At 43.7% G+C, this 24,066-nt stretch overlaps 1 protein-coding gene across 6 annotated transcripts; it reads left to right on the top strand.

The window, feature by feature from the left end:
- Nucleotides 1-509: 509 nt before the first annotated feature.
- On the top strand, nucleotides 510-21,681 carry C5H11orf24 (chromosome 5 C11orf24 homolog). 6 transcript variants are annotated; one of them, XM_072929829.1, is made up of 7 exons: nucleotides 1,016-1,415; nucleotides 1,977-2,099; nucleotides 5,475-5,571; nucleotides 5,960-6,008; nucleotides 17,304-17,542; nucleotides 18,632-18,748; nucleotides 19,891-21,681. In XM_072929829.1, the coding sequence occupies exons 5-7, from the start codon at nucleotides 17,386-17,388 to the stop codon at nucleotides 21,033-21,035; spliced, it is 1,419 nt and encodes a 472-aa protein (XP_072785930.1). In that variant the 5' UTR covers nucleotides 1,016-1,415; nucleotides 1,977-2,099; nucleotides 5,475-5,571; nucleotides 5,960-6,008; nucleotides 17,304-17,385; the 3' UTR covers nucleotides 21,036-21,681. The 6 variants fall into 6 exon arrangements, with proteins under 6 accessions (XP_072785931.1, XP_072785930.1, XP_012429509.5 ...); XM_072929830.1 differs by lacking the exons at nucleotides 1,016-1,415; nucleotides 5,960-6,008 and adding an exon at nucleotides 510-839; XM_012574055.5 differs by lacking the exon at nucleotides 5,960-6,008.
- Nucleotides 21,682-24,066: the final 2,385 nt, after the last annotated feature.

Consider the following 24,066-nt stretch of genomic DNA (forward strand, 5'->3'; position numbering starts at 1 on the left):
GAATGGGCACCCATGGTTTCTTAAGTCCTGCACCTTATACCATCTCGGGGAGCCAGCTCCACACATCAGAGTGCAGCTCAGGTATTTATATAATGTATTTGTCTGTATATACATGAGCAGTACGTGTTCTAGAAATGATTCAAAGTTCTGTTGCTGGTATGGTTTGTCCCATAAGCAGCTGGAGGCTGCTGATGTGCAAACTTCTGCCATAGACAGCGATACAAAAAATAACAAAATGATCATTGAAGAGCTGATTTCTGGCCTTCAATTTAGTTCAGCAGCATTCTCTGTTTATGCAATGCTGAGGGCAGTGGACTGGCGTGTCCATAAAGCGGACTGGTGTGTCCATAAAGCAGACTTGCACACTGTAGTGGTTATATGAGAACAGTTATGTCTGGATTGTGGTGGAATGTGTTTCTCATACTCCGGGATAACAAGACGCTGTTAGCCAGTATACTTAACTTTTTTTTTTTTTTTTTTTTTTTTTTTTTTTTTTTTTTTTTTTTTTTTTTCCTGCCGGGTGGTGATAACGAACCATAGAATGGTTTGGGTTGGAAGGGGCTTTAAAGCTCACCCAGCTACAGCCCCGCTGCCACGGGCCGGGACACCTCCCAGCAGACCAGGCTGCTCAGAGCCGCTCCAGCCGCAGAACGGGTCGGCATCAGCGGGAGCTTTGCCAAGGCCGCTCCCGCCGCTGTGCCGCCACCGCAGCCGGTGACGCCGGAGCGCCCGGTGCGGACAGCCCGGCAGGAGAGGGAAAACAGCCTGGTGTGAGCATGGTTTCTCGCCGCTGTGCGCCAGGCAGAACTGCAGAGACACCCCTGCAGCGTTAAGCCGCGGTAACTCACACAGAGCCCCGCCGCCCCGGGCCCGCGGTGTCCGTCACTTCCGAGGGCAGCGCCCGCCCCCTGCTCCCGGGGCCTTCCCGGGGCCTTTCCGGGGCCTTTCCGGGGCGGCCGCCGGGGGCGGGGCCGGCGCGGGCGGGGCGGGGCTCGCGGGGCCGGGCCAATGGGGCGCGGGCAGGGCGGGGTCCGGCCGTGGCATGTGGCGGGGCCGCGGGGCTCCGGCGTTCCTGCCCGTCCTTTCCCTTCCCTTCTCGGGGCTCTTCCCTGCCTTTCCCTGCCCGCGGGGCCGCGCCAGCGCCGGCCGAGCGCCTCTCCCGCCCCGGGGCCGCCTTCTCCGCCGGGCCCCGCCACGTCGTGAGTTACGGGCGGGCGGTGATCCTCTGGGCCTGAGGGACGCGGTGTCGGCGAGCGGCCGTGCCGGGCGAGCGGCCGTGCCGGGGTCTCCGCGGGGCGCGGGGCCCTGGCGGGCGAGGAGCCGCGAGCGGGGAGCGGCGGCTCGGCAGCCGTTCCCGGGAACTGCCACATAAAGTTGCGAGAACATTGTGGCACGAGTTTGGAATAAATTTTGCAGTAAGTTGCAGCCCTCCCCCCGCGGCGGCGGAGGCTGCGGTCCGTGAACGCTTGTCGGTGGTTTTGTTAGTGGGGAGGCGGGAGCGGGGAGAGCGGGGTTGCATCGCGGGGAAGAGGCGATTGACTCAGCAAGTAACTCACAGCCGGAGTATGGCATTTTTAGGCCCTACGGACCACCTCAAAGATCCGGTGTCTGTGGGAGTCGCTACCCTTAGGCACGGCATCACCGATATGTAAATATATCGTGTGTCCGAATAAATGATGTTGAGTGTCTGCGAGTGAGGTTGCCCTGGTAAGTGGCATCCTGTGGTATCGCACTGAAATGTTTTTCAGTTTATCCTACCTGAAGTACAGGTTTTCAGAAGATTTAACTGTACACTGCGTGATGTTAGCAAGGTGTCAGCTGGAGTCCAGGAAGTGGCAGGAAGAATAAACACTGTTCTTTGACAAGGCTCTCAAATATGGCATTCTGTGGGGATATCCTCTTGCAGTGAATCTTCTCCTGGTGGATTCAGCAAATCCTTTAACTTTCCCCTCTGTCTCCTGAACTTTGTTTTCTAGGCTTGGCAAAGGAAACTCCTGCCGCAGGATCCAGTCAAGTAATGTGCCTTGGTGTCCTACATGTTAGCTGACTGAATCCCTGCCAGACTTGGTCATGCAACACCACTGCTGTTTCCTGATAAAGTGAGTTATCTGACTGCTTACTGGAATGACAAACCCAACAAATCCTCCCCACCTTAAGACAGATTGCCGTGTACTTTTGATGAGCAATGTAAATTTGTTGATAGTGAACATTTGGTGCCCTTTAGTCCTCAGAGGGTTTATGACTGAATGGTAGCTTTGAAGAGTAGGCTACAGGATGCATGTTGATGCAATGTTTCTGTCTCAAAAGTGCATGTATTTTTGTATTAATCTAATTTACCTACCATAATCAACCACTACTATGTATGTTAATGCAGTCCATTATGTGATAATGGATAATTTAGGAGAAAACCATTAATTTTTATTAGCTTTCATGTCTGTAGTAGATTTGTGCATGCGTTGGGTGTGTTTGCTGCTTGATTCTGGCTGTTATATATATATAATGCATGCATACACACATGTATTGTTTTAGTACTTTTTTGGAAGAAATTGCAGGCTACACGTCTCTTAACATGTTGGTGAGGACATCTTTATTTTTTGTTTTTAATTGCAAATTCCCTGCTGTATTTATAAACCCTCTGCCAGGAAACAGACTTTGCATCTGGTTAGCTATTATTGAAATTCTTATTGGCACATCCATACAACGTGAAGCCTCTGCCTTCTAAGGGAAGTCTCCTGGCACAGGCTTTTTGAAGGCTACGGGTGTAATTTGCAAGCAAAATTACGAGCTTTGGTGATGAAAAACTTCAATGCTGAAGACCTGGTGATGTATTTAAAATGTCTGGATGTATACAATGGGTTAGGGGAAATGTACTAGCAGGCTTTTCACTAGTATGTTACTGGCTAAATTTTCAAGTGAGAATGTTGCAGGGATATTAAGGAACGGAGATGTTTGTGCATGGGAAAGCTGGAGGAAAAAGCAGTCAATTCACAGGACTTGCAGGTAGTTCCTCAGCTGCTGTGCATTGCAGAGCAGTGACAACCCACAGCAGCTGGCCATTTGTCCTTGTTTCTATTGGGATGGGATGCTTTTCTGAAGGAGGTGTCTGTACCTATGTACACAGCTGGTTCAAAGTTCATTAGTGAGGTACACAAGATGCCCTTCCCACCCCTGTCCAGCACAGTAATTGTAGGGTGAACCTCTATGGGTTGTGCTGAGCCAGCAGCCAGACCAGATGATGTTTGACTTTTGCTCCTGCCCTTAAAATGACTGGGAGGGCAGTATCCCTGCTGTGTGTGCTGTTGCTGGATGCCATCTGACACTGTGTGCCCTGGTTCAGCAAGGTTGGTTCCCTTCCTAGCTTCCAGCCTGTTCTGCAGGTGTAGTCCTTTGTCATACCCCACATGTCAATGGCACCCAGCCTGGGTGTGGGAAGGGCTCCCAGAAGGCTGTTGACTTGGTTGATAGCGGAGCCAAGAAGTTCTGTGAAATAAACTGCTTGCTTGATGGTAGCAAGCATTTGACGCGTTCATTCCTCCAGTCATTTCTCGTTTCCTTCCTACAGCTTAGACTGGGGGGAGTTACTGAAGGAGTTGCGAATTGGCAGCTGAAGTCTAGGGATGCTTCTGGCACTGCAGGGACAGTGACAATGCTGAAAATTAGTGCAGGCAGCACCTGGTTTTGCATTTTGGGTTCACAGCTCTTCCAGCTTTTGACTGCTGGCAATCCAAGAGAGTCCCCGTGCAGGTGAGGTGCTCAGGGTGCTTGTGGGGCAGCAGTTCGTTCAGGAAAGGACTGCTTATCTCCCCCATGGTATGGAGACTCCCTTCTTGAAGGAATGTCTGCATTGACATTTCTGCATGTGCCTGTGAACAACTTACCCAATGAAAGTAAGTCGCAAGAACTGCAGAGGTGGGCTGTAATGCTCAGTGGAGCCACATGACTGTCTTGCTGGTGTGCAAAGCAGCACTTGGCTGCTTGCTGTTTTGCTGTCTGGCTTGTGCATTGCTTTGGTTCTGTAGGTGAAAACCTTGCATTTAGCTGAGGGCTCTGCTTTGCTGTTCTTGTGATTTCACTGGAATGAGGTTTCCTCAGGGCAGTTTTGAATGTCCATCACTATAGATGCTGAAACGTCTGAAGGTCTTCTATTTCCTTTGCTGGCTTTATTTTTCTTTGCTGTTCTGGGCACAGCCTCCTCAAGGCTCAGACCTTGGGTTTTAGTGCTGAGAGGTAACTGTGCTGCTGCACTGGCACCGAGGTGGTGCTGTGTAGTGCTGTCAGACTGGATGGGACTGGAACCCTGTCTCCAGTGGTGGCATTGCTGTGGTGGGAAGGCTGGTCTTTAAATGCCCTTTGCAGAATGTGAGGTCTGGAATGACAGTGTGTGGGTCTGCATTCTTCATCTTGTCCTTTCCTCCTGTTGAACATAACTTGTCAACCATTTGGAAAACATGCTGGGTGCTTGCTTGGTTGGTTGCTTTCTTGCAAGACTATGTGATGAAAGGAGCAGAAGGCAGAGAGCCAGGTATAAGGGTATTTGTTTATTTGTGGCCAGCTGGGCTGTCCCCCAGGGTAGCAGGGCCTACAGTCCATTTGTACATCTTGCACCTGCTTGAGGAACTAGCTGGTCTTCCATTTGAGCAGGAAGTTTGGCCTGTGCTGGCAGTGTGGGTTGCAGGGGTGTGCCTGGATTATCTCTGTGCATCACCACAGCTCCTGGCACCTTTGCTTGGGGAGTCTCAGCTGGGCTGTGTCCCCTAAAGGACAGCTAAATTGTGTTCTGCAGATGTGGCCATGGGGTGTCCAAGTGCCCACAGCTACCTCTGTTATTCCCTAAGTACACAGAGAGGGAAGGTGAGGTGGTCTGTGTACAAGAGCCTTTTTATTAACTTACTGAGACATTCAGCAAGTCCCCTTCACTGCTTCTGCTAACAATAACTGTTCAGGAGGGCATTGGGACTGCCTTCCCTGGCTCCACCTGACTCTGACTTGGTGCCAAGCCGAGAGAACTACTTATGCAATAGTCCAGCAAAACATGTCAGTGTATATTTCTCATGTGTCCCACTGTCCCGGTTTCAGATTTGTTAAAAAAAAAAAAAAAAAAAGAAAGGATGAAAGAGAGTGGCTGATAAAATTTGTGTTGGATTTTACATGTATGCTTGTGTTGGGTTTATATTTGTTTTGCTTGAGGAGACTTTGCTGCACTTTAAATCTGTTTTTAAATCCATTTAAGTTAAGCTGCTACTACAGCTAGTGTGTGGAGACCAGGATGAAATCTCATTAATTTTAATAGGATTAAGCATGTTCTTTTGCTGAGTCTTCTGCTCTATCATTTTTATGTTTGGCTTTTCTATATAGAAAGTAGGATAAACTTTTCCACTCTTCCACCTCTTTGTGAAAATGCTTTGACAGGCTCACAGAAATGTCTCTGATTGCGTACAATAACATTTTACACATTTTTTTCCCTATGCTTTCAGCTGTAGTCCTACTGTATCCAGGCTTTTATTGGCTTTTGCTTTCCCTAAAGGCACACTAATTCCTGACAGCAAGAAAACAGTTACAAGTGTTTGCATGGTAAGTTTCTACACTCAAAATCATTATTTTTGCTTTTGGTCTCTCTGCATAGATTTGAAACTGCTGTAAAACAAGCCAATTAGTAGAGTGAAACTCTGTAGAAGTCAGCAGGGACTGAGCATGTGCAGATGGGCGAGGGCAAAATTAATCTTTGTTCAACAACCAGGAATAAATTGAAGTACAGGAAATGAAGGTAGAAGTGGTCTGAATGCAGACTGGTTGAAGGGTAATATTTGGGATCTGTCTAAGATTAAACAACCATGAAGTGGAGAGGAGGCTGCTTCATGCATTTGTGTTACCTCTTTACTTCCACATTTCTCAGTGTACATCATGCCCTGAATATCAATATTGAAGTAGGAATTTGATTTGTTTGTATTTTATGTTATAGGATCACTCCTCTTCCCTCTCTCCATCTGAAAAGACAAATCCCACACCAGGTATTTCTGGATGTTCCTGAGATGCTCCTAATGACACACTTACTACATATGTGCTTTCATAGGAAAAGCTGACTGTCTTGTAGCTGTACACTAAGCTGGATTTCAAGAGACTTGATCTACATTTTCACTTCAAGCTCTGATTAATTCCTCCTGTAGCTATACACAAATGACTCAGTCTCACACCCCTTTTCCCACCCTGTGAGATAAGGGAGAGTTGATCTACCTTGCCTCTGCTCTTTTGAACTGATGCCCTGTTGTAGTATGGACTAACCCATGTTGCAAAGGTTTGGCTTGTGTTTTTGTGTCAGCAAAACTCCTCCATAACATCAGTCCTTTTGATGAAGCTTTACATCATCCGTGTGTTGTCTTGCTGGCAGTAGCATCTAGATTGAAACTCCTGTATCTAATTAAAAAAGGAGAATGTGGTGGGGAAAAAAGCATTCTGGGTTTGTTTTTTTTTTTTCCTGGAAGATAAACAGAGATCAGCTTTTTAAGGGGGTTAAAGATGGGGAATTCTGACAGGTGAGAAATGCCCAGTGATACCTTGAAGTTCTCAATGTGCAAGCAAAGAGCATTTATTCTCATAAAAGGGGTAGGCTTGGAAGGGACCTTAAATATCATCTAGTTCCAAACCCCCCTGCCATGGGCAGAGATGATCAGGTTGCTCAGGGCTCCTTCCAGCCTGGCCTTGAACATTTTCAGGGAAGGGGTATCTACAGCTTCACTGAGGAACCTGTGCCAGTGCTTCACCACCCTCACAGTGAATAACTAATTCCTAGCATCTAATCTAAATCTCTCCTTGTCCTGTCACTTTCTTCCCCTGTAAAATGTCCATCTCCCTCTTTTTTATATACCCCCTTTAAGTACTGAAAGAACATAGTGAGGTCTCCCCAGAATCTTTTCTTCTCCAGCCTGAACAACTCTCTTAGCCTGTCTTCATAGGAGATGTGGAGATGTGCTGGACACAGCACTCCAGGTGAGGTTTTACCAGAGCACAGTAGAGAGGCACAATTCCCTCCCTTGACCTACTGGCCACACTGCTCTTGATGCAGCCCAGGCTTTCTAGGCTATAAACATGCATTGCTGAGACATAAATTGTATCTTCATCTATGATGATGATTTTTAAGGGATTGCCAGCAGTTTATATTTGCCTTGTTGCAGTGGCAGGACCCATGTGTTGTGGCTGTAATGACCGTCTCTGAGGTGGCTGGAGGAGGCACATGCTGTGGCTGAAATGCATCACTGACAGTGTCTGGGATATCCCTCACTCCAGTGGGCACATTTTGGGTGGTGTAGCCAGCAAGGGATTGCAGTGTCATGAGCCTGCCAGTAGCTACACAACTCAGTTCTGTGCAGGTCTCAGGTTCCACAGGTTCTGGTAGACTTATTCTCATATATGAAGTTAAACATGGGCTTTGTGTGTTTGAAGAATTACTGCCTAAGACACATATGCTAATGTGGAAACAGCTGATAGCGTTCTTCAGGGACACTTGCTTGAGTTTGAGAAGCTTGTGGCCTGGTCTAAGCTCTAATGCAGATGGCTTTTGTTACCAGGTGACTTGGTAAGCAAAAGCAGGAAGTTGTGTTTGTTTACTGTTTAGCAAGTAGCTTTTGACTGAATCCCATGTAGTTGTAGATTCCCGTTTGTTGTTTTCTGTCCATTGCAAAGGGAGCAAGGATTTCTAGGCTTTGAAAATCTTGTAATGTAGAGAAGCTGGATATATATTGATGCAATGAATCAATCCTCTTAAGGAATATCTGAATGAAAGACTTTAAAAATAAAATATAAACAGAAAATGGTGGTGAGTTGGGGGATTTTGGTTGCCTTTTTTTTCCTGCAGGTTTTGGCAATATTAATAAGCAGTTCTTTCTGGGTGGTATGTTCTGCACTTGGTCTTTGACCCTTCTGAAAGTGGAAACAGATGTAATGCAAACTGTGGAGTAGGCAACCTGTCCCCTGGGAGCTGACTGACATCAAACCCCTCTACTGAATGAGCTCTTAAGTTATTGCATGTCTTGGGACAAATTTGTTTGCTGTAAATCAGTAAGATAACACCTGCAGAGGTCCCTTCTGGAGTTAAAAGGCATGCTCCAAAATTGTGATGAACAGCTGACTCAGGCATTCACATTTACTGTTGCTTCTTAGGAATGCCATCCAGTGAGCATAGGACTATAACACGGGATTTCATATACAGATTCGTCTGCATAAAAGATATCTCGGTGAAGGAGAGAATTTGTAAATAAAAGACACAGACAAATTTATTTCAGTATTTTCTCTCATCTCCAGCAGTGTTACTGCTGTGGGGTAGTGCTCTAAAAAGCAAAGACTGAAATGGTGGGCATGCAGTTTAAATGGTTAGAGATTGTTTGATTTTTGTAGATGTTAATATGCATCTGCATAGGTAGAGAGTTTTCTGTCTTTACTTATAGGTGCTAGAGGGTTTGTTAAATCTTCTTCAGATGGCTGTCAGAAAAAAAAGTCATACAAACGTAAAACTAACCCCTAAATCCTCAACACATGATCCTCACTGCAGTGCAGTTTTTCTGCTCTGCTATAAGCTTGGGCAGATTTATCTCATGATATTATTCCAGGCAATTGAAGTGTAAGTGCCCTTCTTCATTACATCTCAGAAAGATGCTGATTCTAAACTGCCCAAAATAGAGAAGGAGCCTGAAGAGGATACCTGGAGTTTTCTCTGATCTCTTCTGGAAGCTTTCAGATTTCTGGATGATTTTAAGAAGCAAACACTTCTCAGCAGTTGACAGTTGTGGTCCCAAACATGCATTGTGTCATTCTGAGATTCCTGACATTCTGTAGGGATGACTCTGCTGTTTATAGAGCAGTTCTTGGTTTACTGCAGACTGCAGCTTTTGAGGAAAGCAGCATTGGTGCCACTTCACCTTGTGTTCTGAGGCAGTTTACTGGTGGGGTTTAACCCTTCTGCTTCATTACAATTGGAAAGAAGCAAGAGCAGCTGAGAGGGTAGGGGCAGGTTTATGGGTTTGAGGTCCCCACAACCAGCTGATGGGACTCTTCAGCCTTCACGTTGGATGTGTTAGTCTGGTCTCTAGTTCTGAGGGTCCTAAACTTCGTTTAAAGAATGAGGCTGAAGAAGTGTTGTACCTCTGTGCTGGCTGCCTGGGTTCTCACTTTTCTGCATTTATAGCCATTTCCCATTCCAGTCTTGCAGAGTCTCTAGCAGCAAACAATTTGAAACAAAAGGTGTTGTTTGATAGGTAGAAGTGCATGTTAATTCAAGTGTGAATTCTTCAATTCCTGGCACATCTTTTGTTTTGTATCTGATTTCATTCAGTCACAGTCTGTTCCACCTGTTGATTCCTGACCTACAATGATGTTCTGCTGCTCTGATGATATTGGACAGGTTTGTACTGGAGTACACTGGAGCTGAAGTCTTCAGAACACCAGTCAGAAGCAAGCAGTGAGAGTTACTGCTTGTACTGTGGTTATCACATCCTTGTCCTTTCCCTTATTTTTGTTGTCTGAGCTTGGAGACAACCTCTCCTGGGGAAGCTCTTGGCCTAGATAATGAGTGTATGGTGAGCTCATCTTTGAACCAGGGTGAAATCAGGGTCTATCTTGTTGGTAGTTTGGCTTTTCTAGTCCACTGTTCCCCTCATTACAGGATTGGGGCATCTTTGGCATAAAATCAGTACCCAGAAGTTTCTAATAGGTTCAGTCTTCCTGCTGCTTCTAGGTCACAGCTTCTGGAGAAATAATAACCTCATGCTTTTGTTACAAGTTCAGGTATTAAAATTTGAGAGAGAGGTTTCAAGATTGGTTTTTTTTCTATTTTTGTTGCTGTACTGCTGAGCAAAAATTGAAGACTGATATTAGCACAGAGGTGTCTGAGATGGCTTCTGAAAATATCTGTATTTGAGACCCCATCTGTCCAGTCAAATACAGAACACTTTTCACATTTGTGAATGGTGCAAGTTAAAGTGATGTTTGAGGTAATTGTAATCTCTCTGGGTGAGCTGCTCTGCTGACTCTCTGTAGATGCCCATGGTATTCAGGTGACCCCCTGGAATACTTTTGGAGTTCTTGTTAGCCACATCAGCAGCAGACAGACAGATAGACAGACCTTTTTTATTGAGCTCAGAAAGGTTTGGAAGAAACTGCTGCTGCCTGTGCAGTCCCTCTTCCATAAGGGAGGGGCTCTGGGGTACTGGAAGAGCTTTGAGAAGCTCAAACCAAGCTTATTTTACTTTGATTTATTAATCAGTTTTTGAGTATCAAGACCCAAAACTGTAATAAAGAGTTACTCTGAAATGGACAAGAGGGAATCTAGAACAAGGTAGGAGAGCACAGCTGCTGCCCTGCTGGTTTGTAGGAGATGAGACCCGAGAGCTGGGCTGAGGCACTTCTGCAGATGCTGCCTTGGCAGCTCATGAGGATAAAGAAAGAGAAGGTTGTTTTTCCTCTAGGTTCTGATAACAGGTTTAAATTCATATTGGTGCATGACCTGAAGACTTGCTGGCTAAGAAGAACCTGCCACAGGGAAGACCAGCAAGGATGAGGAGAGCTGCTACTGCATTTGATTCTTTCTTTGTTTGGAAAAAAATAGATTTGGCTAAGCTTTCTCACCCACCCTGCCCTGTTATTTCCACACTTTTCAAGCTGTCAAAATCACAAAGCAGGGATGCATGTGCCAACAAACTTTATTTGGTATCACTGTAAGTGTATTCCTGGCTTGAAGACTTTAGGAAGAATCTCTTCTGTGTCCTAACGTATGTATGGTGTAAACCTCCCCAGTGTCATATTTCATTGAGATAAGCTGGGGTGTCTTTTTGCTGCATCTCACCTGGGAGACTCCATATGAAACTACCTTTGTTTTTTAACCTGAGTTGTTTGCTTAAATAAGGGAAACCTATAATCTAGGAGCCTTCAGGGTGTTTTGCTTGTGAGGATAACTGGAGGTGGAGCCACATATGTTTGGAATTTTTTATTCAAATTTGTGTTTATTTTCCATATTTCAGGATATGCACAAAGATCTTACTTCCATGAAGAAAGGAGAAATAGCCAAAAATGTTTCCCTTTCTTCCAGTTGTTTTAGGGCTGAGCAGACATTCCTTTTCACTCATAGCACTAGAGTTATGTTTTTGCTGTTTCCAGGCTCTCTGAACTTTTCCTGAGTTTCTGAGCTCCCACAGTTTTGCCTGATGGTTTTGTAATATGAAGTGACATTTTTGCTGTGTGTAACCCTGCTGAAAACCATGGACAGGCTTAAATGCCTGAACAAAGTTGCAGAACCTTGTGTTCTGGATGGAGGTATGTCCTGGGTTTCCACGGGCCTAAAGTTAATATTTCAGCTACATGAACCTACAGAAGAGCATAATGGTTTCTCAGAATTATCTAGAGTGGAAAACAGCATTTCAGTGAAACTTGGTGTGGATTGCCAGGCATTTGCTGGCTGTTGTAAAATTCTGCAGGGCAGGCGGTGGGTGGGTGACCAGACTTCAACATTACTGGCACTTGCTCCAGAAGTAAGACCTGGTTATTTGTACCTTCAGCCTGAAGTCATTGCTTGCTAAGTCTCTGTTAGCTCCAACCTTGTCAGTTTTGCATTCAGTAGCACCTCAGGCACAGTTTATTTCTTTGCATGTGGAATGTGCTGGTCCCATCCCTCAGCAAGCGTGAAGCACCTGCGCTGCAGAGTACCTGCTGCTGCAGTCACTTAGAGGAACCAGCGTCGGGAGCTGGCCTTTTACCCTTCTTGATGAACTTTGCTCTCTGTTAGTTCAAGGGCTGCAGCGTTCATGTGGGAGCCCACTGGGATGGTTCCTTTGAGGGTCTTGTTGAAAGCTGGTTAATTTGAAACACATGGTTTGAAATGCCCTGCATGTGATCTCCAGTTCCCATGAGACGGCAACACGTCTGAAAACTTCTATCTGCTTCGGGTGCAGACCAGACTAGGGAAGGTTGCAGTTGAGCCATAGTACATATTTTTATTGCTTAAAAGTATTTTTGTTGACAGATTTATTGTTCAGCCACAGCTTTATGCAGTTAGCTTTTGGCAGCTTGCTTTTCTGTATATTAAAACTAGATTGTATCAGATATTTCAAAACAAGGCACATTTTCATAAATCAAATGGCTGTCTGATCATTTTTCACAGGAGAAATATTTTGCTGAGTAGTACTTCTCAGCATCAGAACTGCAGCACATGGCACTAATATGAGTGAGAAAGGATGATAGATGGGTGGTGCTGGTTTGGGAATTTTAGGCTTTAACATTTCTTTCTTCAGAGGCAAAGCATGATGGCCATGAATAGTGGCAGTGTGGATTGTCCTCAATTGTATAAGCTGTCTGCCTGGTGCCCTGAGAGAGGAACCAAGTGGGCAACCAAGGAACTGAGAGGTGGAGATTGGTAAAGCTTGTAGGAGCAGTTTTGCAGCTTGTCAATAACTTTCTTGGGTAGCTAAAGGAATGTAATGGCTCTAAAGCTGCTGTTCAGAGAATCATATAACTTCATCTGGTCATATTTGGCTGACATTGAGTCAGCCTCATGTGCCTTGGTGTTGCCCCTTCTGTCTCCAAATCTATCTACGTGTGTGTTTTCAGTCTTGGAGAGAAGCTTGGGAAGTAAAATGCATCTGAGGATTGCAGTGCAGGTTCCCTGTCTCCTGTATTCTTGCCTCGATTTATGAAATGAGATGTGCTTGCCTTAGCAAAATCTGGTTTAATTCTGTTTTTCCAAAGAGAGAAATGTTGCACTTGTTCAGACAGCTGACATGTCAAGTGTTCAGCAGCAAATGCAAGTGGGAAACAGGCCTTATGCCTTCTCAGTTTGATGGGAGAAGTAGCATTGTTGTCTGTAAAAGGTATTCCACCCTGTTATCCCTGCTTTGTGGTTATACTGAAGATAGAAGATTTCTTTGCAACTCTGACCTTATTTCATACCTAGTCCCTGCACACTTGAGTATGAATTTTGAGGCAATGCCTATTGGCTGTTCAGTGACAGCTGAAAGGAGCATGTGTTGTCCTAAATTATTTGCTTTGCACACTTTGTACCTGTGATCTCTAACACCCACATTCCCTCTTTTTGTGTTTTTTTTGGTCTAGTTCCATATCTCTTCACCCTGGTGCAGTCACTGCGTGCACCTTGCAGCTGCTTAACCAGGAACAGCTGAGGCTGCTGAGTGGGGGGCGTGGAGGCAAGGGATTTGCATTCCGTGGGCTTCTCTCTGCTTTTGCAACATCATCCCAATTATTGTTCTTTGAAATAATGATTTTTTTTTCATTTGTATAAATTCCTTGGCTTAAGCTCTGTGAGATCAGCAAGAAATGAGGAACTCTTCTGAAACCCAGCAGGCAGTGCCCTCTGGGTATGCGTGTGCATTGCAAAGTCATCAGTCATTCAGTTGTTGACTCAAAGTTGTTCTGGTTTGCCAGCATGCTTATTCCCTGCTGAGTTACAGCCACAGATAACAAAAGTGAACTTTGTATTTTTCAGAGTGTAGTTTTTTTCCCAGATTTTATTTGCTGTCTTTTGGGGTTTGGTTTTGCTTTGGTTTGGCTTTTCCTTGGGGATGTTCAATAGGTGGAGACTGTAGTGCTTGAGAAGTGTATTTTGCCCCAGTTCCTCAAAATTATTTCTGAGGAGAACAGTAGCATTCATTGCATGCACTGTGTTGTCCAGATGGATCAACATGGTTTGGACAAGAAGGTTTAATGTTGTTTTGGGATCTTGGTGCAGGTGGTGGGTGCTCAGAGGCCTCTCTGAGTACAGACGGAGCCATGTGGGACTGGCTGGAAGTATGACAGGAAGTCTGAAATACTTATTATCACAAGATTATTGATTGTGATATCAGAGGGCAGCTGTTAAGTTGGGGAAAGTGATCTGCAAGTCATTGTAATTCCTGTTCTGGATTAATGGAATTGGCTAAGATAGAAGAGGCCAAAAAATCCCACACCTCTAGCTGGAGCTTCTGATATTTCATACAGCATCCCAAGCCTCATCTGTTGTGCATTAAGGTATAGCTGCAACTGGTTATCCTCTCTCTGGTCTTGGAAAGGAGCTGTTTGCTTGTCTGTGCATTGTGTTTGTCTGCTTCACACACTTGCTCTGCAGTCTGCAAAGGGATTTTTATAGTTGGCTAAAGGATGTTGAAGAGTGTTTTAAACTTGTGATCTTGTATTGAGTGCCTATGGGGAGGGTAGTGCCCGTTGGTCTCTGAGGAGATCATGTTTAGTGAGAGGCAAAGGGGGGACAAATCTCTTGTGCATGAGCTTGGCATGTCTCCCCAAACCAACGCTGACCTAATCCAGAAAGGCTGCCAGGTACTTTGGAAGAGGTGAGAGTAATTTTCTGGGGTTTTGTTTTGCTCTGCATTTGTTACAGTGAAGTGGAACCAAAGTCAGCTGTGATGATAACGACTTCTAGTGAATTGAGGTGATTGGGGATGCAAAGCATCTCTGCACAGGGGATGCATGCTTATGCAACAGCTTCTAGCTACTTTTGGAAGATTTTTGCAAGATCTTTGGATCTTACAAATATATGTAGTTCTTGGGTTGGTTGAGATTAATATTTTATTTTTTCTAATAAATTTGTTCTAATTAATCCTGAGATTTTAATTATAATAATAATGATAGTATTTATTTATAGCTATAATCCTGTTATATTTACAGTTTCAAAATGCCATGCAAGATGTTTATTCTTTGAAGGTAGTTATTATAATTTCAAAATTATTACTAAAGGTATGAAAAAAACTTCTATAATAAATGTTTAGTGTTTGTATTTATTGCTGTTACTCCTTACTAGTTTATTTAAAATGGTGTATGCATACATTATTATGTGGGTAATTCATTCTCAGGGTCACTTCTTAGGTTGTAAAATAATGCTTCTTATAAACTCTGGACCTTGAAAAGGGACATAAGCTGCACTCTTTAAAATGTGAAATACATTAAGGATGCTTTCTTTCCTTTTATGTTTGTGGGTTAAGTACTTTCTGAATCTCTGCTATGACCTGTGAACTTTTCAATAACTGCACTTACTTTGGCACTGTGTGGTAGGAGTGCAGGTTGCCAGACAGTGCTCTGAAGTACCTGTAGTGTCTTTGAGAGAACCCAGTTCACTTGCTTTAAGTTGAAGGATTTGGGGTTTAAAGGATGTCCTTGCTGTCTGCTCTAGGAAAATCTCTTGTGGGCAGAATATTTAATTTTTTCCCCTTGCTTTCCCCCTTGATCCCAGTCTTATCCACTGCAGCTTTCAATGGTTAATCTACAACATATGCGAAGAGTGACAGTAAGAGTGTGGTGAAAGTTGAGACAAACTTGTAAAAGTGCCTTGCAGTTTGGGGCAGTGGGAGAAGTACTGGAAATTGGCCTGGATGAACAACAGAAATTATTATTGCCAATTCCCTGGCAAGAATGTGGGGCTGCTTTCCTGAGCAGCCAGTGCTGGTGTGGCATGTTGCAAAGGCTGTGCTGGTATTGCACAGGTCATCTCCTCTCCTGTCCTGATACTTTCATCTGTGCTAAGGTGCAGGTGGAAGCAGTGATAAGGAAAGAGCAGAGTCAGTCTGTGCTGTGCTTGCATAGTGTGTAGTGGGAGAGAGGCCCTGGTGGAGCTGGGCACCCGGCGTAGTCGCTGGTACGTAGGACTAGATGGGGCTGCTGAGCTGCCTTTCCCTGCCAAGACACTTGTTCTCAGGTCAGATTTAGAAATATTTCCAGCTGCCGGGTGAGATGACACAGGCTTGAACTTCTGGCTGCACTGAGAAACCTGCTTGCACAAAATGAGCCTGATGCTGTGCACACCTGTTCCAGAGAAAGCTGCAGAGGGGTGCAAGGGCCCTACAGTCATTTTGGGCTTCCCATCTTTCTGGGATTTGAGGCACTGCATTTTAGTATCAGGTTCTGTCCCCATCTTTGGCTCTTTGATGGTCCAGTGTAGACCTGTATCTTGTGTGTCCTCTGAGAAGCTTGGGGAAGCTGTTTCTATTTCATCCCTTTACAGATAGGGTGGTTTTGAAGCTAGAACTCTGTTGCCCTGTTTGGGGCTTTAGGATATAGCAGAAGGAAAAATTGGAAGCAAGAGTTTAATGGTACAAAGCATCAAAATATTGCAATCTGAGTCACAGGTAACAAACATTACTCGGGGCTTTTATGGAGGAGAAATAGCTCTTAGATTCTTAAATTCCCAAGCACGGTTGAAACTGGAGTTCTCATGGTTGAAACTGAGACTTCTAGCCTGGATGGCTAAATTAGGGTCTTACGCACATTACTGAGGACTGTTGGGTGTTCTTCACTGTGGTATTTATACCGTTCACACATGCTGCTCATTCTGTGTTGTGAACTGCCTTTGCAGTCATCACATCCATCTCAGAGATGTCACACAAAGCTGAATCTCAACACTCTTTGAAGGCTGTCACATTTCTCTTCGTAATTTCAGGATGGTGACTAAAGCTTGCTTTACTGATGAGGAGGAGGATTGCCCTTAAAAATTACTTAGGGAAGAGGCTTACAATAGGTCTAGTTCAGACTGAAATGTTTGGAAGTTGATACAAAGCTCCAAAAACCTCAGAACCAAGAGGGTAAATCCAGATAGAAGCTACTAATCTGCTCTGATGTCAGTGGGAGCTGTTTCAGTGTCTTCAGTGATGAAAGCCCCTCCATTTGGTCAAAATCACATGTGTGCATTAATAATGAAGGAAATACATTGTCTGTTGTTATATGTGGGGAAATGAAGGCTTACTATGGGTGTGAATATTCTTCAGTAACAGCTGTGTCTGTGTAATGTCTTGGAAGACCAGAAGTAGTGTTTTTTTCTTGTTTTCAATCAAAATTTCTTTGAGTTTTTTTTAATGACCAAGAAAACTAAAGGAGAAATCAACCTTGGTTCCTTGGTTTTGACTGACTTGGTGTAAAGGCAGGGCCAGTACTGTTGTTCCCCTTATTATCAGTGTGCTCAAACTGGTGAAAACCCTTCTGCTGAGCCTGGGCACAACATGAATCATCTCAGAATGAGTCCAAAGACATCATATCTGTGCTGCCACATGCTTCTGGGCTTTGAGATTGACTTTGTACACTTGGCTTTTTGACTTAAGCGGTTCCATTGGGACGTGAAGGAAGGAGAGCAAAGTACCATTTCCAAAGAAGGAGCCTCTCTGGGAAGTTGGGAAAGGTCTTTACTCCTCCTGCCTGTGAGCCCTAGCTTGTTTGTGATGTATAATGATACTTGCCTGCCTTTTGTACGTTTTTATTTTCCATTCCTGCTCATAGGGATATAAATTGTTCTTCTTTTTTTTTTTTTTTTTTTTTTTTTTTTTTAATAGGTATATTGCAGTGGATCTGAAGTTGATATAAGAGAGAATTTCTTCTGGGAAGAGAAGCTTCCCTGTAAGGCCAACCCTGAAGATGTGGACTGCCATTGTGTTCTTCCTGCTGATTTCCATCTGTATATGTGAACACAGGTTTTCTGTCCTGAAAGGGAAAGGAGTCCATGTAGTACAAATAAGCAGACTTACAAGTGAAGAGCAATGCAGGCGGGCTTGTCAGAGCCCAGGAGCTTCAGGTGAGGTTCTTGTCCCTTGGATGGAATTCCAGCTGCATTTTCTGCTACTTGAAGGTCTCTGCTGCTCCTTTGGCTTTCTTTTTCAAATCCAGTTGTTTACAGGCATTTACAGTTACAGCTGCTATGTGTGGTGCTGAATAACTTCTGACAGCTTTGGTTAAATTGAATCCAGGACAACTGCTTCCCCCGGCCCTTCAAGCTTCCATAGGAAACAGCATGTGCTGTTGGTGTGCGTTGATGGCGTGCAAAGTGTTAGGTCACTTGAATTGAAGAAATTATTCCCTGCTGCCAGATGTTTGCAAGAGAGCAGTGCTGTTATATACAGCTGCACTAGAATGAGCAATCTTTGCTCCCTGGTATTTGTGTGTTTTTTTGCCTCAGAAGAAACCACTTTGTCCTGCAACCAAGCACAGGGTTAAATCTGTTGAGGTAAAAGCCTTCTCACTACCTCTGTCTTTACAAAGAATTAAACTTCCAAATTAATTAATTTAAACTTCTAAATTAATTAATTCTAATTAAAGACAAAGATGACTTTACAAAGAATTAAACTTCTAAAAGAGTCTTATAGTTGTCCTTTTGAAGGTCCCAACCCTGTCTAGCCAGATGAGAAATCTTGTAGCTCCTACAAAAAGCTGGTGATGCTGTGGTGAAGATGAGACCTTGGCTCAGGTGGATGAATAGCTGACATTCAAATGGTTAGGAACTTAATAAAGATGCTGGTTTTAATGGCCATTAATGGTCATTTTCCTCATTAAGACATATAGATGAATTTACTGGGTCCTAACTGTAGTGCATTTTGTCCCTGTCTGGGTGAGTGAATTGCTGTTGTCAGGAATTGCTGATACCAGAAGACAAACAGGTGGGTAGGCTACATTGGCAATATTGTTTTCATTGGCTTTCTTTGATTATTTTCATTAAGGCTGAGTCAGAATCCTTTAAAGCCAGACCTTCTAGATATTGTCTGGTTTGGGCTTTTTTTTTTGGTTGTGTTTTTTTTTTTTGTCTTTTTTTAAAATTCTTTAATTAGAGTGCCAAAGCAATGCCTTTGGTATCCTGTGTGCAGCAATCCATTTTCTCTGCTGTTTTCAGGGAGCCATGACTGTAATTGGTCTGTGCCCTACCAGAATCACTGCCTCCTCCTGCAGTGTCACCAGCTGAGTGTGTGCCAGAATGCTGGAGAGCAAGACATCAAAGACCTGCTTGCAGGTAAAGTCCTGTTTCAGCCTTCTGGGAAATCAGGTTCCTGATTCTTTTGCTTTAAATGCCTACATTTAACCCTTCATAGGCTTTCAGCTGAGGAAGATGGGCTGTGAAATGCCTGCAGGGTGATTCTGTAGGTACAGTTCATAGGAATAACTGTTTCGTTTTGTCCTAGGGACTCTGGCACTTGCATGAGTGCATGATGTGTCTTTGAATAGCTTTTGTAACACTGAGTAACAGTTTCTCCATGTTGAAGACATCATTCATTCAAGCCATTTGCACACCACACACTGTCCTAGTAAAAATAAAGGCATAACAGATGTATTTATATCTTTTTTTCAGAGAAAGGAAAATGTCCTGGCATTGTTTTTCTCTCAGATTGCCAGGATTTTGTTCCAGAGTCAACAGACTGCTTCTTTAATCAGAGCAGCAATTGCTCATGGTGACTTTCCAGTGCCAGGGTATTCAGTTTTAATAAAGTGACACAATAACAAAATAGAGCTTATTTATAATTGGGAAATCAATCTTCTAAAGTTTGTTTCAAGAGTTCACTGTACCCAAGTTTAAAAAAAAAGTTTGTTCATGGTTATTTGGGCAAAGGTTTCTCTGCAATATAACAACTGGACTTGTGATAAGCAGATGGGTTTTATGTCACTTTAAATCTAGCTCAGTTGTGAAGGAAATTATCCTGATGTATGAAGGTGTAAGTAGAAATTTCTGTTCAGTTTTGACAAGTGAAAATTACGAATCTAGGCACAAAGGCTTTGTCAATGATGTGTAACTTTGAAAGCATGAGTTTTCTTCTCAGGAGCTGACATTTTTAAGACTGCTTCCGTTGATGCTGTGCTCTGCATTGTAGCTCTCTACTTCATTACTCCCCTTTTGTGAAATTAACTCCCTGGCTGGGCAAATATGAGAGGTCTGTGGTAGAAAAAATCAAACCAAAAAACCTCAAAGGGATTATGTGCAATAAAGGCTGGGGGTCTTGAATTTTCATGTTCTTGCTGAATTCAGGACTGATCTATTCCACTTGTACTGTGTTTACTGCAGAATATGTGTTCTGGTTTGCACGTTGGGGGTTGAGATTAGATTTGAGCTTGAGAGTTTTTTTTGTTCTTACAAAAGTAATTTGTTTTGTCTTTTGGAAGAAATTGTCAGCAGCAAATGGGGGCCAGCCCTGTTTCACCACCAGAGCCATCCCCAGAAAACTGAGAGGATGCTGAATGCACAGATTGACCAACACAGTGTGGAAAACAAGTTTTCTTTAATTGCTCAGACTCATACTATTCATTTGAGGCATTTTCCTGGGGTTGAGAAGAGAGATGTCACAATAAGAACAAGAAAACTACTTGCAAGCAATGCTGTCACCACTGCCCCTGCCATAACAACAAACATTACAAATGCAACTTTGTCTACCACTTACAAAGCACCTACCAAAGCCTCAGACAGGTCCGGAGGTTCTGATACCTTTACTACAGCCATGTCATCCAGTGACTTTTCTCCCCCTCATGGTAACATCTCTTCTCCTGTTTCCAGCAATATCACCCAGATGGTGACAACCAGCCAAAAATTAGGAAGTAGTAGCTCTGTCCCAGTATTGTCCCCCACTTCTGCTCTCCTCACTGCTACTTCTGAAGCAGGTACCCAAGCACAGCAGCCTAGGCTGGGTACCACCAGCAGCAGTGCACCTCACCCTGACAGTCTCACCAGTGCTGGAGATGACCTGAAGATGCTGACCACAACACTGAGCACCCCCGTCCTGCAGGATGCAGGAACATCTTCCCGTGCTTCCACGCGTGCCACGGCACCCATCCCAACAGAGGGCTCTCACTCTGTGAATCCAGTGCATGCTGGCACATCACCAGAGCTAAAGCCAGAGGCAAATACAACCACAGCATCCTTGAATGAATCAGCTTCTCCTCTGGGCTCTACAAGAGGTGCCATGGTGTTAACTACAACCTCTACAGTAGCAACTACGACTGAACATGGGCTAAAGTCAACATCTGATGTCTTTTCAACAACCATGGCTCCAACAGATGCAGCCAAAACAACACCTTTGGTCCTCACAGAAACTCAGCACACAGACAACGAGTATATTCTCATTGCTGCCGAGCCCCTGACTCAGTACTTAGTGGATGAAAGTTCACTACTTGCAGTGCTTTTAGTTGGTACATTCTTTTTCTTAACTGTTATAGTTCTTTTCCTTGTGCAGGCCTATGAGAGCTACAAGAAGAAAGATTACACACAAGTGGATTACCTGATCAATGGAATGTATGTGGACTCAGAGATGTGAAGAGGTGGGGATGAATAGTAGGCAAGAGGTGGAAAGGAGATTCAAAGTCTGCATGACTTGTTTTTCCTTTCTGTCTGCCTATAACACAAACTGAAAGTGCTTCCAAATTTACTTCTAGTGCAATTGAGGAGAAATGCCATGTACTGTATTAAGAAAAAAATAATAATTTTTTATTCAATTGTGCAACAGGTTGCTGTAAAACCATAAAGGAATAATTTTTAACATTTTCATAATGCACAGTAACTTTGGCCATTATAATTCATTGCAAAGCAAATCTAACTAGGTCTAAGTTGCCATCCTCTGAAAATGCTATAGTGCTTTTCAGCTGTTTACAGTGCAGGTTGTTTCATTGGTTTCACGTGTGCTCCTCTGAAAACAGAGCAAAGGATGCTGTCACCTTTTGTGAAGTGCTCCCAAATAGCCAGATGAGAATTGTGGAGTACTGTTGCAACAGGGGACTTTTAATCCAGTGTGCGTCATATTTCAGTGTGCTTCTTGCTTATGAAGAGGTCTGTTTACAAGGTATTGTAAACTCTGTTTACTGCTAACCCAAGGTATCTTTTCACCACGGTGTGGATTTCTGTGCCTCTGCACTTAAATGATCTTATTTTTATATTCAGTTAATAAATGGGGCCCTGGAAGGGCAGATCTTCTTGTGTTTCTCATTTCATTGCTGTCCCTGCCAGTTCAGAAGCAAGCAAATGGGCTTTTGGGGCTTAAGTAAATTAGCTCCACTTCAGTATTCCAAGTGTGGGGGCTTTGAAGACCTTGCTGAAAGCTCGGACATGTCACAGAAGATACTGAATATCTTCCTGAGTACTGCTTCTATAATTTTAAACCATTATGCTGTCAGTCACCCAGGTATGCAGACCCACTTACTGCTTGTTATCTTTCATACTTAGAGCATTGGCCTCTGTTTTGATTTTTCTTTTGAGTTTAGGACCAGCACAGTGGTGTTAGTATTTTGGAAACTTAATTGCACATGCAGTTGCAACTTGGCTCCCAAGATCTGCAGCTGAGAGAATGAGTAGAAAACACTTGATTTTTAGGCAAGTATTTTTCAGTGATTAGTGCATCTTATTTGGATGAAACATAAATACCAATAGCAAAGTGCTGAATTGAGGTGTGTTGGGGGTTTTTGTAACCATACTGACAGCTTGTCTCTCACTTTGAATTAGTCGGCTCTTCTTTAATTCAGATTGCATGTAATCTTGAGTGAGAATTGATAATAAGCAAACCCCAGAATCTGAGCTGCCAAGTTCCAGTTTGATTATTTATTCAAGTTTTTGGGCTGTTTAGAATTTGGAGGGAGCCTTTACCCTGGAAAAGACTGCTTTGTAGACAACTTTGTTGTCAGTTGAGAGTGCTGTGAAAACAGCTGCAGAGAGCACAAGTAGCAACACAGCCAAGGGGTTGTTTGAACAAAATAGGCTGGAGAGATTTTCCTGAGTCTTACCCAACACAAATTTTGAGGGCAAAACTTCAGCCAGTAGAGTGTGTTGAGGAAAGAGATTGCTTTAGAAGTGAGATCACTTGTTTTTCAGCATCAGGGTGCATTTAGCAGTACTTGTGCAGGGACCTTGTCTGCATGCCAGTAGGCAGTAGGTTATAGCATCTCTCAGGGTAAAGGGGTAGTGTGGTTTGGGGAGTCTACCTCCTTGGAAAGTTTGAAGTATAAGCCAAAAAATGTATTCCATATTTCTGCAGGGGAGGGGAGGGATATGGGCTGAATTTTTGAGGGTCTCAGTTTTATTGTATTTTAAGATCGCTATTAATTGGTTTGCCCTGAACAGAAGGGAACTGAATTCTGATTTCTCTGTCTTCCAGGAGCCACCCATGTAGAGCATCTGTGCAAACAAGGTGCTGGGAACATCCCCCAGCACAGCTGGGAGTTGTACCCTGTTGAGGTGCTTGGGATTGTGTTGAGCTGTTAGCATGTCTGGCAGATGCTCCTTTATATCCACCAAGTCCAGAGATTTATCTTTACATAGTGATTTCAGGTTTCACCTTAATTGCAGGTGAGTCACTAACCACAGACCTAAGCATGTGGTCTTGAGCTCTGCTCCAGATACTGAGATAAGAGCTGTCTGCTGGCTCCCTGCCACCTCCCAAATAGGAAGATGAGCTTTACCTCAGACTCAGCTCACTTCTTTTCCTCCTTGTTTAGGCAGCTTGGATAAATGCATTTTGATAGGACAAATCCAGGCAATAGTGCTTTTCCTTCTCTGTCTATGTAGTGAATTCCTGCCTTTAGGAAGTGCCTTCCTACATAAAGGGTCAGTGTTGCAGCTTTTCTGCTGGTTCTCTGCAGTATTTTTGGGTTTTTTTCCCTAAGTTGCCTGAGCCATTTCCACAAACACAAGCTATGATCATCAGACTTGTGATTGCTTATCCTGCAAATGGGGAAATCTCTGATGAAGTTTGCATTCACTGTGGCCTTTTATCTTTTGGTCTCGGTGGATCTATTTACAGAGCTGAAGTTGGGCACCAGATTCTGTGGAAATTTGTGGAGTTGCATTGGTATTTATTTTCCTCTTTGAAGAGGTATTAGACTCTTGGACTGATTTTTTTGAGAGACTAGGAAGTGAAGGGAGAGTAAAGTGACATTACTTAAACTCTTGAGTTTTTTCTAAACCTTGAAGATTGGTATATTAAAAACTAAACCCCTCAGGGATAATTTACGTGGGTATAATGTAATTACAAGAGTTGGAATTGAGTTACAACTCTATTTACAAGAGTCTTGGGGAGTTTCTCATGGACATAGTGAGAATATTACAAGTACATCATGGCTAAATGAAACCACCACTATAAAAATCTTTGTGGCCTTTTAGCAGGTCCTTACAGGAAGGTGAATGCTCATCAGAATCTTGATGCAGTTCCCACAGCTGTGGTATGTTTACATCCAGGTCTCCTCATCAGATACTGGCACAGCCTGTCTTTTTTGTTCTTGAGTTATTGCACTTCCAGGTCTGAATTACTTTCTCAACAGAAACTGAGCCTTTCAGTGTAAGGATGAGCACCAGAATGAATC

The sequence above is a fragment of the Taeniopygia guttata genome, chromosome 5 (genome assembly GCF_048771995.1).
Source record: "Taeniopygia guttata chromosome 5, bTaeGut7.mat, whole genome shotgun sequence".
Classification (NCBI taxonomy): Eukaryota; Metazoa; Chordata; class Aves; order Passeriformes; family Estrildidae; genus Taeniopygia; species Taeniopygia guttata.

Coding starts and splice junctions, on each gene's coding strand:
- C5H11orf24 (XM_072929830.1), top strand. CDS start 17,386: ATGTGGACTGCCATTGTGTTCTTCCTGCTGATTTCCATCTGTATATGT. Junction 17,543..18,631: donor TCAGAGCCCAGGAGCTTCAG/GTGAGGTTCTTG, acceptor TGCTGTTTTCAG/GGAGCCATGACTGTAATTGG. Junction 18,749..19,890: donor CATCAAAGACCTGCTTGCAG/GTAAAGTCCTGT, acceptor GTCTTTTGGAAG/AAATTGTCAGCAGCAAATGG.